The 14,513-nt window shown below is 44.7% G+C and overlaps 1 protein-coding gene across 5 annotated transcripts in view; it reads right to left on the reverse strand.

Annotated features, from left to right (window-relative positions):
* The window catches only part of nrxn3b (neurexin 3b), a 610,311-nt gene that overhangs the window by 461,457 nt on the left and 134,341 nt on the right, over positions 1–14,513 (reverse strand). For all 5 annotated transcript variants that reach the window (XM_036976206.1, XM_036976207.1, XM_036976208.1 and 2 more), the window contains 2 exons: positions 6,932–7,180; positions 6,455–6,644 (listed from right to left, as the gene is read on the reverse strand). In XM_036976206.1, coding sequence (XP_036832101.1) covers positions 6,455–6,644; positions 6,932–7,180 — 439 coding nt within the window. The remainder of the gene's footprint in view (positions 1–6,454; positions 6,645–6,931; positions 7,181–14,513) is intronic.

Here is a 14,513-nt window from a genome sequence, read left to right on the forward strand (position 1 = left end):
CAGGGTGCAGATAACTAAGAATTTACAACTTTCAGATGAGACTGAATTAAGATGACGATTAATATTGACTGTTATTGATAACAGCTCTATAAATATTATTTTGTAGCGTCCGACTCTCTAGTTAATTACATTTACATGATTAGCTCAATCAGGTAATATTAATTACGGATAAATTATTTAATAGAATAGCATGTCATATCACTTAATCCGGCATAGCCAAAGACACGACACACGGCTGTCAGCCAATCAATATTCAGGGCTCGAAACACCCAGTTTATAGCTGATCTAAGTAGTACATAGTAGTTTTCTTGTGTGTCTTGTCTTGAATTTTGGCAATACATTATAGAATAATTTTTAAGAATGGTACATAAGGGTAGGATTTTAGGCAACACATTTTTAAGATGGTCAGATGAGTTAAATCAGGGTTACGGTTCCCCAAAAAATTACAATAGTTCCATTCAGTTTGTTTTTTATTTGTTTTTTATATACTCCAAGTTAAATACTAGGTGGCTCTGACCTACAGAGATTTAAATTGAACAGGAAGTCCTTACCGCGCATTCGCAAAGTATTCAGATCACTTCACTTTATCCACTTTTTTTTAATGTTACTAAAAACGGAATAAAAAAAGGTTTTCCCTTATCAATCTACACACAATACCCCATAATGACAGAGTAAGAACAGGTTTTGAGAAGTCTTGGCAAATTTAATAAAAAAATGTAAAAGAAAAAAATTGAAATATCACATTTACATAAGTATTCAGACCCCTTTACTAAGTACTATGTTGAAGCACCTTTGGCAGTGATTACAGCCAGAGTCTTCTTGGGTATGATGCAGCAAGATTGGCACAGTTTGATTTTTGGGAGTTTCTCCCATTCTTCTCTGTAGATCCTCTCAAGCTCTGTCAGGTCGGATGGGGAACATCGCTGCACAGCTATTTTCAGAGATATTAGATTGGGTTCAAGTCTGGGCTCTGGCTGGGCCACTCAAGGACATTCAGAGACTTGTCCCGAAGCCACTCCAGCATTGTCTTGGCTGTGTGCTTAGGGTTGTTGTAGGAGAACCTTCTCCCCAGTCTGAGGTCCTGATTGCTCTGGAGCAGGTTTTCCTTAAAGACCTCTCTGTACTTTGCGCTTTCCCTCGATCCTGACTAGTCTCCCAGTCTCTGCCGCTGAAATAAATCGCCACAGCATGATGCTGACACCACCATGCTTCACCGTAGGGATGGTGTCAAGTTTCCTTCAGATGTTGGTAATCTTGGTTCTTCAGACCAGAGAATCATGGTCTGAGTCCTTTAGGTGCCTTTGGGTAAACTCCAAGCGGGCTGTCATGTGCCTTTTACTGAAAAGTGGCTTCCGTCTGGCCACTCTACCATAAAGGTCTGATTGGTGTAGTGCTGCAGAGATGATTGTCCTTCTGGAAGGTTCTCCCATCTCCACAGAGGAACTCTGGAGCTCTGTTAGAGTGACCATTGGGTTCTTGGTCGCCTCCCTGACCAAGGCCCTTCTCCTCTGATTGCTCAGTTTGGCCGGGCGGCCAGCACTTCTTCCATTTAAGAATGATGGAGGCCACTGTGTTCTTGGGAACCATCAATGCTTCAGACATTTTTTGGTATCCTTCCGCAGATCTGTAACTCGACACAATCCTATCTCGTAGCTCTATGGACAATTCCTTCGACCTCATGGCTTGGTTTTTGCTCTGACATGCACTGTCAACTGTGGGACCTTTATATAGACAGGTGTGTGCCTTTTCAAATCATGTCCAATCAATTAAATTTACCACAGGTGGACTCCAATCATGTTGTAGAAAAATCTCAAGGATGGTCAATGGAAACAGGATGCACCTGTCTCTTAGCATTTTTGCAAAAATGTTAAAGACCTGTTTTCACTTCGTCATTATTTTGTATTGTGTGTCGACTGATGAGGGAAAACATTATTTAATAAATTTTAGAATAAGCTGTAACGTAACACAATGTGGAAAAAGTCAAGGAGTCGGAATGCTTTCCGAATGCATGGTATATAGAAACAAGTTCTTTAAACCACTCCACTCAGCCGCATATCCATATATCTGTCTAATTTCTCTATTCTTCCTTCTGAAAATCACACTGTTTTCCCAATCCTCCTTTTGTCCTCTACTTTCATCAATGCTAGGTATGATTAACCAGAGTATAGTGTGTTGACAAAGGGCTCTAAGCTGATATATACCACAGGACAGGAGATCGAATAACAGCAGTTCTAATGGTCTATCTATCTCTCTCTCATCCTCCCTCTCTCTCTTTGGTTTATCCATCTCTCTCTCTCTCTCTCTCTTTGGTCTCTCTTTTCCTTTCTCTCTCTCTCTTTTTGGTCTCTCTCTCTCCTCTCAATTTTTGGTCTTTCTCTCTCCCTCTCTCTCTTTGGTCTCTCTCTCTCTCTCTTTGGTCTCTCCCTTTCCATCTTTGGTCTCTATCTCTCCTTTCTCTCTTTGGTCTCTCTCTCCTTCTCTCACTCTGGTATTTCTCTCTCTCTTCCTCTCTCTCTCTCTCTCTCTCTCTCTCCTTCTCTCACTCATTGGTCTCTCTCCCTCTCTCACTCTTTGGTCTCTCTATCTCCCTCTCTCTGGTCTCTCTCTCTCTCCTTCTCCCTCTTTTGTCTCTCTCTCTCCCTCTTTTTGTCTCGCTCTATCCCTAACTCTCTCTTTGGTCTCTCTCTATCCCTCTCTCTTTGGTCTCTATCTCTCTCTCTCTCCGTCTCTCACTCTTTGGTCTCTCTTTATCCCTCTCACAGTCTTTGCTCTTTCTCTCCCTATCTCTCTCTCACTCTGTTCTCTCTCTCTCGATCTCAATTAAATACAATTCAAGGGGCTCTATTGGCATGGGAAACATAGAGTTGAAGTTTACGTACACCTTAGCCAAATACATTTTTCACAATTCCTGACATTTAATCCTGGTAAAAATTCCCTGTCTTAGGTCAGTTAGGATCACCACTTTATTTTAAGAATGTGAAATGTCAGAATAATAGTAGAGTGAATTATTCATTTCAGCTTTTATTTCTTTCATCACACTCCCAGTGGGTCAGAAGTTTACATACACTCAATTAGTATTTGGTAGGATTGCTTTTAAATGGTTTAACTTGGGTCAAATGTTAGTCGAAATGGTAGTCTTCCACAAGCTTCCCACAATAAGTTGGGTGAATCCCCCTGACAGAGCTGATGTAACTGAGTCAGGTTTGTAGGCCTCCTTGCTCGCACACGCTTTTTCAATTCTGCCCACAAATGTTCTATAGGTTTGAGGTAAGGGCTTTATTATGGCCACTCCAATACCTTGACTTTGTTGTCCTTAAGCCATTTTGCCACAGCTTTGGAAGTATGCTGGGGGTTATTGTCCATTTGGAAGACCCATTTGCGACCGAGCTTTAACTTCCTGACTGATTTCTTGAGATGTTCCTTCAATATATCCACATAATTTCCCATCCTTATGATTCCATCTATTTTGCGAAGTGCACCAGTCCCACCTGCAGCAAAGCACCCCCACAACATGATGCTGCCACCCGCGTGCTTCACTGTTAGGATGTTGTTCTTCGGCTTGCAAGCCTCCCCCTTTTTTCTTCCAAACATAAAGTTGGTCATTATGGCCAAACAGTTCTATTTTTGTTTCATCAGACCAGAGGACATTTCTCTAAAAATTACGATCTTTGTCCACATGTGCAGTTACAAACCGTAGTATGACTTTTTTATGGCGGTTTTGGAGCAGTGGCTTCTTCCTTGCCGAGCGGCCTTTCAGGATATGTCGATATAGGACACGATATAGGACCCGTTTCCTCCAGCATCTTCACAAAGTCCTTTGCTGTTGTTCTGGGATTGATTTGCACTTTTCGCACCAAAGTACGTTCATCTCTAGGAGAGAGAACGCGTCTCCTTCCTGAGCGAGAATGACGGCTGCTTGGTCTCATGGTGTTTATACTTGCATACTATTGTTTGTACAGATGAACATGGTTCCTTCAGGCGTTTGGAAATTGCTCCCAAGGATGAACCAGACTTGTGGAGGTCTCAAATTGTTTTCATAGGGTCTTGGCTGATTACTTTTGACCTTCCCATGATGTCAAGCAAAGAGGCATGAAGTTTGAAGGTAGGCCTTGAAATACATCCACGGGCACACCTCCAATTGACTCAAATTATGTCAATTAGCCTATCAGAAGCTTCTAAAGCCATGACATCATGTTCTGGAATTTTCCAAGCTCTTTAAAGGCACAGTCAACCTAGTGTTTGTAAACTTCTGACCCACTGGAATTGTGACACAGTGAATTATAAGTGAAATAATCTGTCTGTAAACAATTGTTGGAAAAATGACTTGTCTCATGCAAAAAGTAGATGTCCTAACCAACTTGCCAAAACTATAGTTTGATAACAAGACATTTGTGGAATGGTTGAAAAACTAGTTTTAATGACTCCAACCTAAGTGTATGTAAACTTACGACTTCAACTGTATGTTTACATTGTTAAAGTGAAATGGTTAAACAAAATGAAATAAACAATAAAAAATTTACAGTAAATTTTACACTCACACATTTTCCAAAAGAATAAAGACATTTAACCTCTTTATCCTACCCCCTCCTTTTTCGAACATTCTGTTAAAAATCGCGCAACTTTTCAGCATCCTGCTACTCATGCCAGGAATATAGTATATGCATATGATTAGTATGTGTGGATAGAAAACACTCTGAAGTTTCTAAAACTGGTTAATTCACGGCTGTGACTATAACAGAGCGTGTGTTTCATCGAAAAGCGCAAGAAAAACTGGTCACTGAAATCTGAAAAAAGTATCTATGCGCCCCTTTCATGGATTATTTAAAGGAAACCAAATTTAATATGGAGACGGATGCAATTCCTACAGCTTCCACACGATGTCGCCAAAAACGTCATTTTCATTGACAAAAATCCATTGAGACATTACGAATAGATCCTTGATTCCATCCAGCCTACCTCAATCGATTTTGGAAGATTGAAAAATGGACACTGTTTTCTTTTGTAGCTGCTATTGACTACAGATCGCCCAGTGATCAATTTGATCGCTTATTAACGTTTACAAATACCTAAAGTTGGGTTATAAAAGTAGGTTTTTTGTCAACGAATATAGGCAACTTAAACACGACGTTGCGTGTTGGAAGAGAGCTTTTTTCGTGATGCAGACAGGCCATACAAATGGATATTTTGGGCATTCATGGACAGATTTAATCGGGAAAAAGACCAATTTGTGATGTTTATGGGACATATAGGAGTGCCAACAAAGAATATCATCAAAGGTATTGAATCTTTTATATTTTATTTCTGCGTTTTTGTGTAGCGCCGGCTACGCTAATTATTTTGTTTACGTCGCCTTCAGGCATTTTGGGGTGTTGCATGCTATCAGATAATAGCTTCTCATGCTTCCGCCGAAAAGCATTTTAAAAATCTGACTTGTTGGCTAGATTCACAACGAGTGTAGCTTTAATTCAATACCCTACATGTATATTTTAATGAACGTTTGAGTTTTAACGAGTACATTTAGCATTTAGCGTAGCGCATTTGCATTTCCAGGTGCCTACTTGAGACGCAGACGTCTCAAGTAGGAGCAAGAAGTAAGGTCATATTATGTCTAAATACAGTGTTGTCATATTATACAGTGTTTTAAAGATGTGCAAATAGTTCAAGTACAAAAAGGGAAATAAATAAACATAAATATGGGTTGTATTTACAACAGTGTTTGTTCTTCACTGGTTGCCCTTCTTCACTGGTTGCCCTTTTGTGCACATAGCAGTGTGCACATAGCCTGTCTTCTCTTGAGAGCCAGGTCTGCCTTCAGTGCCCTTTCTCAATAGCAAGGCTATGCTCACTGAGTCTGTACATAGTCAAAGATTTCCTTAAGTTTGGGTCAGTCACTGTGGTCAGGTATTCTGCCACTGTGTACTCTCTGTTTAGGGCCAAAGAGCATTCTCGTTTGCCATGTTTTTTTGTTAATTATTTCCAATGTCTCAAGTAATTATATTTTTGTTTTCTCATGATTTGGTTGGGTCTAATTGTGTTGCTGTCCTTGGGCTCTGTGGGGTCTGTTCGTGTTTGTGAACAGAGGCCCAGGAACAGCTTGCTTAGGGGACTCTTCTCCAGGTTCATCTCTCTGTAGGTGATGGCTTTGTTATGGAAGGTTGTTATCTCTGTTTCTCTCTCACTCACTCTCTCTGGCTGCAATGTGGTAAATCCATTCTGTTGTGGAGATCAATGCAACAACATCCAAACCTCTTTACTCTGCTATAATTTTCCTCTCTACACCTCTGTGTTCTGTTCTGTTTGTCCAACCTTTACCAGGTCAGAGGACACACAGGATAAGCACACTGTGGAGGAAATATCAGCAAAATGAATCGAAAAAGGTTTTGCTTCATCATCCTCATGATTAATGTCTTACCACTTCTTTCTCCTCCCACCCCTCCTCTTCCTCCCTCCTCACCTGATCGTCCGTCCCTCTGAATGTCCACGTGGTGCCAGGCTCCGTCGTTGACCTTGCTCTGTGTGGCTTTGACCTTGATGGTTCCCGAGCCCATGTCCAGCAGCAGGTACAGCCCTCCATCTAGCAGCTCCACAGCAAAGAAGTCCACCTTGTTGTTCTTCTTCCCTGCCGCGTCGCGACGGTCCTGGGCCTGGAAATAAAGAACCCTCTTTAGGTGCTGACAGATAATAAACTGTACAAATCAATGACCAACCTTTCAGCTAAACAGCTTTTATCAGGGGGAATATCTCACCCACAGCAGACTTAAACTTCAGTACATTCATCCAAGGCAGGTTAATCAACCACATAACACAACCATTGCAAGTGAAACCTTCAAAATAGTTGCAACATGCAGAACTGGAACTAGTATCATAAAAAAAATGGGAGTTTGAGTGACAGAAAGACAAGTACAACAGGTAAGCTGTGTTGTTTGTATACCTTGCCATGGGTGAAGAGGATGAGTCCGTTGGGTTCGGAGGTCCTGAAATCAAAGGAGATGGATCCGACCCTCTTGGTATTCCACTTGGGCAGGCTGAGGTAGGAATCAGGGCTCTCAAAGTTGATTGGGTCCAGGGTGGGTACGTTTTCACACTTAAACACCACTTCACCCTGGAGCTTCATCTTGGGGTCTACAATGCGAGCCAGACGGGAGAGCTCCAGACGGATGTCATTATTCTTATAGACCACCTGGAGGAGAGAGAGAGAGAGAGAGAGAGAGAGAGAGAGAGAGAGAGAGAGAGAGAGAGAGAGAGAGAGAGAGAGAGAGAGAGAGAGAGAGAGCGAGAGAGAGAGAGAGAGAGAGAGAGAGAGAGAGAGAGAGAGAGAGAGAGAGAGAGGCATCTAGAAGTTAATAAGGCAAATGAGAGCCTAGGAGATGAAAGAGAGGAGAGAACAAAAGCAACAACACGCCGACACCTTGTAGAGAGGAGTGAGAGGAACGGCCATTGTTCCACACGATAATGTTTAAATACGTTTTGAGACTATAGTTTATTTTCTAATTCAGTATGTGGAAAATCATATTGGTTTTTCTATAATATGTTGATCATGTTTGGAAGGCTTGAGAAAAGCATATAAATCCAATATCCCTTGTTGTTTCCTATTTGAACTGTAATCTGTCCATCTGCAGGAAGATCACATGCTGACATACTGTATGATTCAACACCTGCCTAAAGCACATGAGGCTGGTGGAACTTTAATTGGGGAGGACGGGCTAGTGCTAGTGGCTGGAGCGGAATTAATGGAATGGTATCAAATACATCAAACACATGGTTTCCATGTTTCCATTCCATTTGCTCTTTTCCGGCCATTATTGTGAGCCGTTCTGCCTTCAGCAGCCTCCACTGGACTACACTGGGGTAGTAAGATCTATGGATTACTAGGACAGTCAAGGAGAGTACTGGTGCTATGAGAAAAACTGCATTCAAAATGGAACCTTATGCAATACTTGCTGCATGAATTTTATTCCCTACACACTGATCGACTTTAATTCCCTACATAGTGCACAACTTTTACTCCCTACGTAGTGCACAAATTTGATTCCCTACATAGTTCACAACTTTTATTCCCTACAAAGTGCACAACTTTTATTCCCAACATACTGTCACGACTTCCGCCGAAGTCGGTTCCTCTCCTTGTTCGAGCGACGTTCGGCGGTCGACGTCACCAATCTTCTACCCACCGCCGATCCACCTTTCATTTTCCATTTGTTTTGTCTTGTTTTCCCACACACCTGGTTTACATTTCCCTCATTACATGTTGTGCATTTAACCCTTCGTTCACCCCATGGCTGTGTGTGAAATTGTTTGTTGTAAGTGCTTGTGCACATTTTGACTGGTGCGCGACGGGTTTTGTACCCATATTTTGTGTATTTGATAATTAAACTGCTCCAGTTATTACACAGTTCTGCTCTCCTGCGTCTGACTTCCCTGGCACCAGTTACGCACCCCTTACACATACTGCATGACTTCTATTCCCTACATAGTGCACAACTTTTATTCCCTACATAGTGCACAACTTTTATTCCCTACATAGTGCACAACTTTTATTCACAACATAGTGCACAACTTTAATTCCCTACAATACAAGTGACAGATGAGAGAGTAACGACAGAGAGACAGAGAGAGAGATGAGAGAGTAACCACAGAGAGACACAGAGATAGAGAGAGAGAATAACTACAGAGACACCGAGAGAGAGATAATAACTACAGAGACAGAGAGAGAGAGAGAATAACTACAGAGAGACATGGAGAGAGAGAGATAATAACTACAGACAAGCACAGAGAGAGAGAGAATAACTACAGAGAGACACAGAGAGAGATGAGATAATAACTACAGCGACACAGAGAGAGAGAGAGAGAGAGATAATAACTACAGAGAGACACAGAGATAGAGAGATAATAACTACAGAGAGACACAGAGAGCGAGAGAGATAATAACTACAGAGACACAGAGAGAGAGATAATAACTACAGAGACACAGAGAGAGATGAGATACAAACTACAGAGACACAGAGAGAGAGAGAGATATACTAACTACAGAGAGACACAGAGAGAGAGAGAGATAATAACTACAGAGAGACACAGAGAGAGAGAGAGAGATAATAACTACAGAGAGACACAGAGAGAGAGAGATAATAACTACAGAGAGACACAGAGAGAGATGAGATAAAAACTACAGAGACACAGAGAGAGACAGAGGGGAGAGGCGAGGATTGGTGTCCATGTACTGTATACCAGGTGACTGTGTGTCACTAAGGAGCTGGTGGGCTAAATATTCGTGTAATACTCAACATCTGTACCGACGTCTAAACACCAGTCTACCTACTGTAGGCACCTTGAACTGAACCCAATCCTCTATCTTACTGATATGGTAGCATACTATCACACCTTTCTGAATGAGACACTACCCTCTGTATTCCACATACACTACCTGTACACTTCAATAATGCAAGGTGACTGACGCTGGACCAAAGTCTGAAGTGATTGATGATGAGAACCTGAATGACAGGGGAGCAAGCCTTGAGACCCAAGCATTTGGCTACACCTGCAATAACATCTAAACACGTGTATGTGACCAATACATTTGATTTGATTTGACCATCACAGATTGATCTGGAATTGTTTCTGTAGTTAGAAACAGGTAAAGATAAAGACAGGTAAAAAAAAAAAAAACATTATTTTGTTGAAATGTTATTTTTCTCTCTGAGAAATTAAGCTAATTGATTGCACCAAGATTGGCCATTTTAATTTATAGGATTCAAATAATATTAAAATAAATATTGTGGACAAAATCTGATTTGGACCAAACGTCTTCCTACCAATGAGTAAGACATGACAAATACAACGGAATGGCCAAAATCCACACACAGTTTGAATTGTGAGGATGACCACACAATTTACTTTCATAATGAGACTATTGGTTTTCTTCCCAAAGGTGCAAAGGAAATGTTAGTTAACACAAGAGACCATCCCAATGGGTAAAATACTGTGGTTTTATAGCAGGAACAGGGGCATCTAGTGGTCAAAACTTGCACTTCCACACTAATTAAAAAAAAAAGTCACTTAAGAACAAATTCTTATTTACAATGACCGCCTACCCCAGCCAACACTGGGACAATTGTAAACCGCCCTATGGGACTCCCAATCAAGGCCAGATGTGATGCAGCCTGGATTTGAACCAGGGACTGCGGTGACACCTCTCACACTGAGATGCAGTGCTTTAGACAGTTGCGCCACTTTTGAGTCTACTAGTGCAAGCAACTTCAATGACACATTTCTCTGTACAAAAACACCAGATTCAAAGAGAATACATTACATAGTATGGAGAAGCAATACTCCAAGCTACTTGTCAAATGTAGTATGGGGCGGCAGGGTAGCCTAGTGGTTAGAGCGTTGGACTAGTAACCGGAAGGCTGCGAGTTCAAACCCCCGAGCTGACAAGGTACAAATCTGTCGTTCTGCCCCTGAACAGGCAGTTCCCAGGCCGTCATTGAAAATAAGAATTTGTTCTTAACTGACTTGCCTGGTTAAATAAAGGTAAAAAAAAATGTAGAGTACTGATACTGCATACTGGTTGTGGGGTGGGATTGGTATGTGGGGGGGGGGGGGGGTCTGTGTTCCGTGGGTGGCTTTTGATATTTTCATGTCTTACTCATTGGTAGGAATATGTTTATTCAAATCGGATGTTGGGTACTATTTTTATTGAATATTACCTGATGAATTACTATGAAATGAATAGAGTGCCATTTGGAATGCAGGCCTTGCATCCCTCATCTTCCACTTTGTTACGGTCAGAGGTTTATTATGCTATCCAACGGCCATCTCTGACGTCTCTTAGCCAAGCTGGGGCCATTTATAATGCAAGCACAGGCTTCTCTTCCTCCGCCATATATCCTCCTCCGTCTGTCCTTCTCCTCCTCCTCCTCCATTTCTCCTTGTCCTCCTCCATCTCTCCTCCTCCATTCCTCCTCCTCCTCTTCCGCATCCATTCCTCCTCCTCCTCCTCCTCCATTCCTTCTCCTCCTCCTCCTCCCTGAGATGGCATATTGATCCGTGCTTGGAGCACACACAGACTAATCTAGTTTAGATCAATGCTCTCCTTCCACTCTAACCCCATCCACAGTGGCTCTCTTTCCCCTCTAACCCCATCCACAGTGCCTCTCTTTCCACTCTAACCCCATCCAGAGTGCCTCTCTTTCCCCTCTAACCCCATCCACAGTGCCTCTCTTTCCCCTCTAACCCCATCCACAGTGGCTCTCTTTCCCCTCTAACCCCTCCCACAGTGCCTCTCTTTCCACTCTAACCCCATCCACAGTGGCTCTCTTTCCTCTCTAACCCCATCCACAGTGCCTCTCTTTCCTCTCTAACCCCATCCACAGTGGCTCTCTTTCCCCTCTAACCCCATCCACAGTGCCCCTTTCCCCTCTAACCCCATCCACAGTGCCTCTTTTCCTCTCTCCTTGGCTGCCTTAATCTCTCTCTCCCTCTCTTTTGTCCTCTCAACCTGTCTCCCTCCCTCTGTCCTTGCCTCCAAGCTTCTCTCACACCCTCCCTCCCTCCCTCCCTCATTTCCTCCCGCCCTCCTTGCCACCATCCCTAATTTCCTCTCTCTCCTTGCCACCCTCCCTCCCTCCCTCCTTCCCTCTCTCCTTCCCTCTCTCCCTCCTTCCTCCATGTCTCCTTTCCGCTAGCCCCACCTCCATCCCTCCCTCTACGCCTGTCTCCCTCCATTCCTCCATCCCTCCATCTGTGCATCTCTCCCTCCATCCCTAGCTCTACACCTCACTCCCTCCATCCCTCCCTCTACAAATGTCTCCCTCCATCCCTCCTTCTACACATGTCTCCCTCCATCCCTGCCTCTACACCTCACTCCCTCCATCCCTGCCTCTACACCTCACTCCCTCCATCCCTCCCTCTACACCTCACTCCCTACATCCCTGCCTCTACACCTCACTCCCTCCATCCCTGCCTCTACACCTCACTCCCTCCATCCCTGCCTCTATACCTCACTCCCTCCATCCCTGCCTCTACACCTCACTCCCTCCATACCTCCCTCTACACCTCACTCCCTCCATCCCTCCCTCTACACCTCACTCCCTCCATCCCTCCCTTTACACCTCACTCCCTCCACCCCTCCCTCTACACCTCACTCCCTCCACCCCTCCCTCTACACGTCTCCCTCCATCCCTCCCTCTACACATGTCTCCCTCCATCCCTCCCTCTACGCCTCACTCCCTCCACCCCTCCCTCTACACCTCACTCCCTCCATCCCTGCCTCTACACCTCACTCCCTCATCCCTCCCTCTCCACCTCACTCCCTCCACCCCTCCCTCTACACCTCACTCCCTCCATCCCCCTCTCTACACCTCACTCCCTCCATCCCTCCCTCATCACATGTCTCCCTCCATCCCTCCCTCTACACCTGTCCCTCTCCATCCATCCCTCTATGCATGTCTCCCTCCATCTCTCCCTCTATGCCTGTCTCCCTCCATCTCTCCCTCTATGCCTGTCTCCCTCCATCTCTCCCTCTATGCCTGTCTCCCTCCATCCCTCCCTCTATGCCTGTCTCCCTCCATCTCTCCCTCTATGCCTGTCTCCCTCCATCTCTCCCTCTATGCCTGTCTCCCTCCATCTCTCCCTCTATGCCTGTCTCCCTCCATCTCTCCCTCTATGCCTGTTTCCCTCCTTCCCTGCCTGCCAACTGTAATGTAGCTAGAGGACTCAATAGTCTCTCCCCAGAGAGCCTTGAGAGTAATGTTTAAACAGAGGTAGATCGATGCTACAATGAGCCTGAGTGTAAATATATTTTTTAAATTGGACGAGAGGAGGGATTAGGGATTTGAAATGAAGTGGTTTGATCCAGATAAATGTGATATAATAAACACTATTTAAAATCATTATTCATATTCCTGGGTGGACATGGTGGAATTGAGTGGTGTTGTGTGTACAAATAGGGATATCATTAAGATGAATATGTGAGCAATAGCTCACCTAGGTGGAGGCTGGAGGGATTTGATGCTGTAACGGTAAGTTATACTGCCACTAGAAAGACAAAAGCCACATATCAAAACCATGTACATTGTATGGATGTGTGGGGCTTACAATGTAGAGAGACAGGGGCCACATTGTTGTGTGTCTGTTTACTGCAGAGCTTGCTGAGTGTATGCTCAGGGGTCAAACGCAATGCAAAGGTCAGGGGTTAGAGGTCAGAGGAGTATCCCTGCGTGCCTCTGAGAAAACGTGTGCTGTGTGTGATTTATACATATTTTTTAAACTGAAATGAGCAGAGACTGGTTTGGTTAAATATAGAACAGGGCTGATGACGACTTTGAGGATGATGCGGGCAGTACATTCCTCCCAAATGCCAAATGTTGGTCTCTTGCTCACTCCCTCCCTTCTTCCCTCCCTCCCTTCGTCCTTCCCTAATCCCCCTTCCTCCCCTCCGTCCACAATCTGGATGACAGTAGCAGCCACAACAGCCTCTCAGAGCAGAGCAACTACACAAGCTGACTCTTTAGAACCCTGGCCTGCTTGGCTTGGCGCTGGTGCCCTGTGGACGCCAGGGGACATGGCTGCCACCGCTACCGCCTCGCTGCCCACTGGCTCACGTCACATGACTGCTGGCCCACACGGCTGCACACGAGGAGTGATGCTGCTATCGTCCCTATGCCTAGTGGGTGTGGAGGGTGCAGAGAATAGAGGAGGACTACAGTAACATTCTATTTTACTTCCAGTGAGGGAGAGAGAGGGAGGGAGATAGTCAGGGAGGGAGAGTGAGGGAGGGAGATAGTCATGGAGGGAGAGAGTGAGAGGGAGATTGTCAGGGAGGGAGAGAGAGGTAGGGAGATAGTCAGGGAGGGAGAGAGAGGGAGAGAGATAGTCAGGGAGGGAGAGAAAGGGAGGGAGATAGTCAGGGAGGGAGAGAGAGAGAGGGAGGGAGATAGTCAGGGAGGGAGAGAGAGAAAGAGAGAAAGAGGAGTCCAACCCCTCCTCCTTCTACCCCACTCCATCTCTCCTTCATCCTCTCACTCTGGCCCTCCCCCTTCTTCCTCCCTTTGCCCTTCTCCCTCTGTTCCAGCTCTGGCCTTCCTCCCACCTCCTCCATCCCTCCTCCTCCCTCTGTTCCATGAGAAAAGCATTGGAAGAGAGAGGCAGTGATGAAGCGTGATCCAACCATCCAGCGGGCCCAAATGAACTGAGTAATCCGTCATCAGCTGTGTACAGGGGAGGAGAGGGAGGGGGACATAAAGATAGAGAGATAAAGAGAGAGAGAGATAGAGAGAGAGAGAGAGAGAGAGAGGAAGAGAGAGAGAGAGAGAGAGAGAGAGAGAGAGAGGGAGAGAGAGAGAGAGAGAGAGAGAAAGGGATAGAGGCAGTGTGCTGGCAGGCAGAGTTCATCAGCCCAGACAGAGCCACGGCAGGGTGAACATGGTTGTAAGGGATAGACCCAGCAGACAGTCAGTCAGTCAAGCCAGGCTGGACATGCAACAAAATGCAGTCCATCGTGGATCACATGCTGTGGA

The sequence above is a fragment of the Oncorhynchus mykiss genome, chromosome 4, assembly GCF_013265735.2.
Source record: "Oncorhynchus mykiss isolate Arlee chromosome 4, USDA_OmykA_1.1, whole genome shotgun sequence".
Lineage (NCBI taxonomy): Eukaryota > Metazoa > Chordata > Actinopteri > Salmoniformes > Salmonidae > Oncorhynchus > Oncorhynchus mykiss.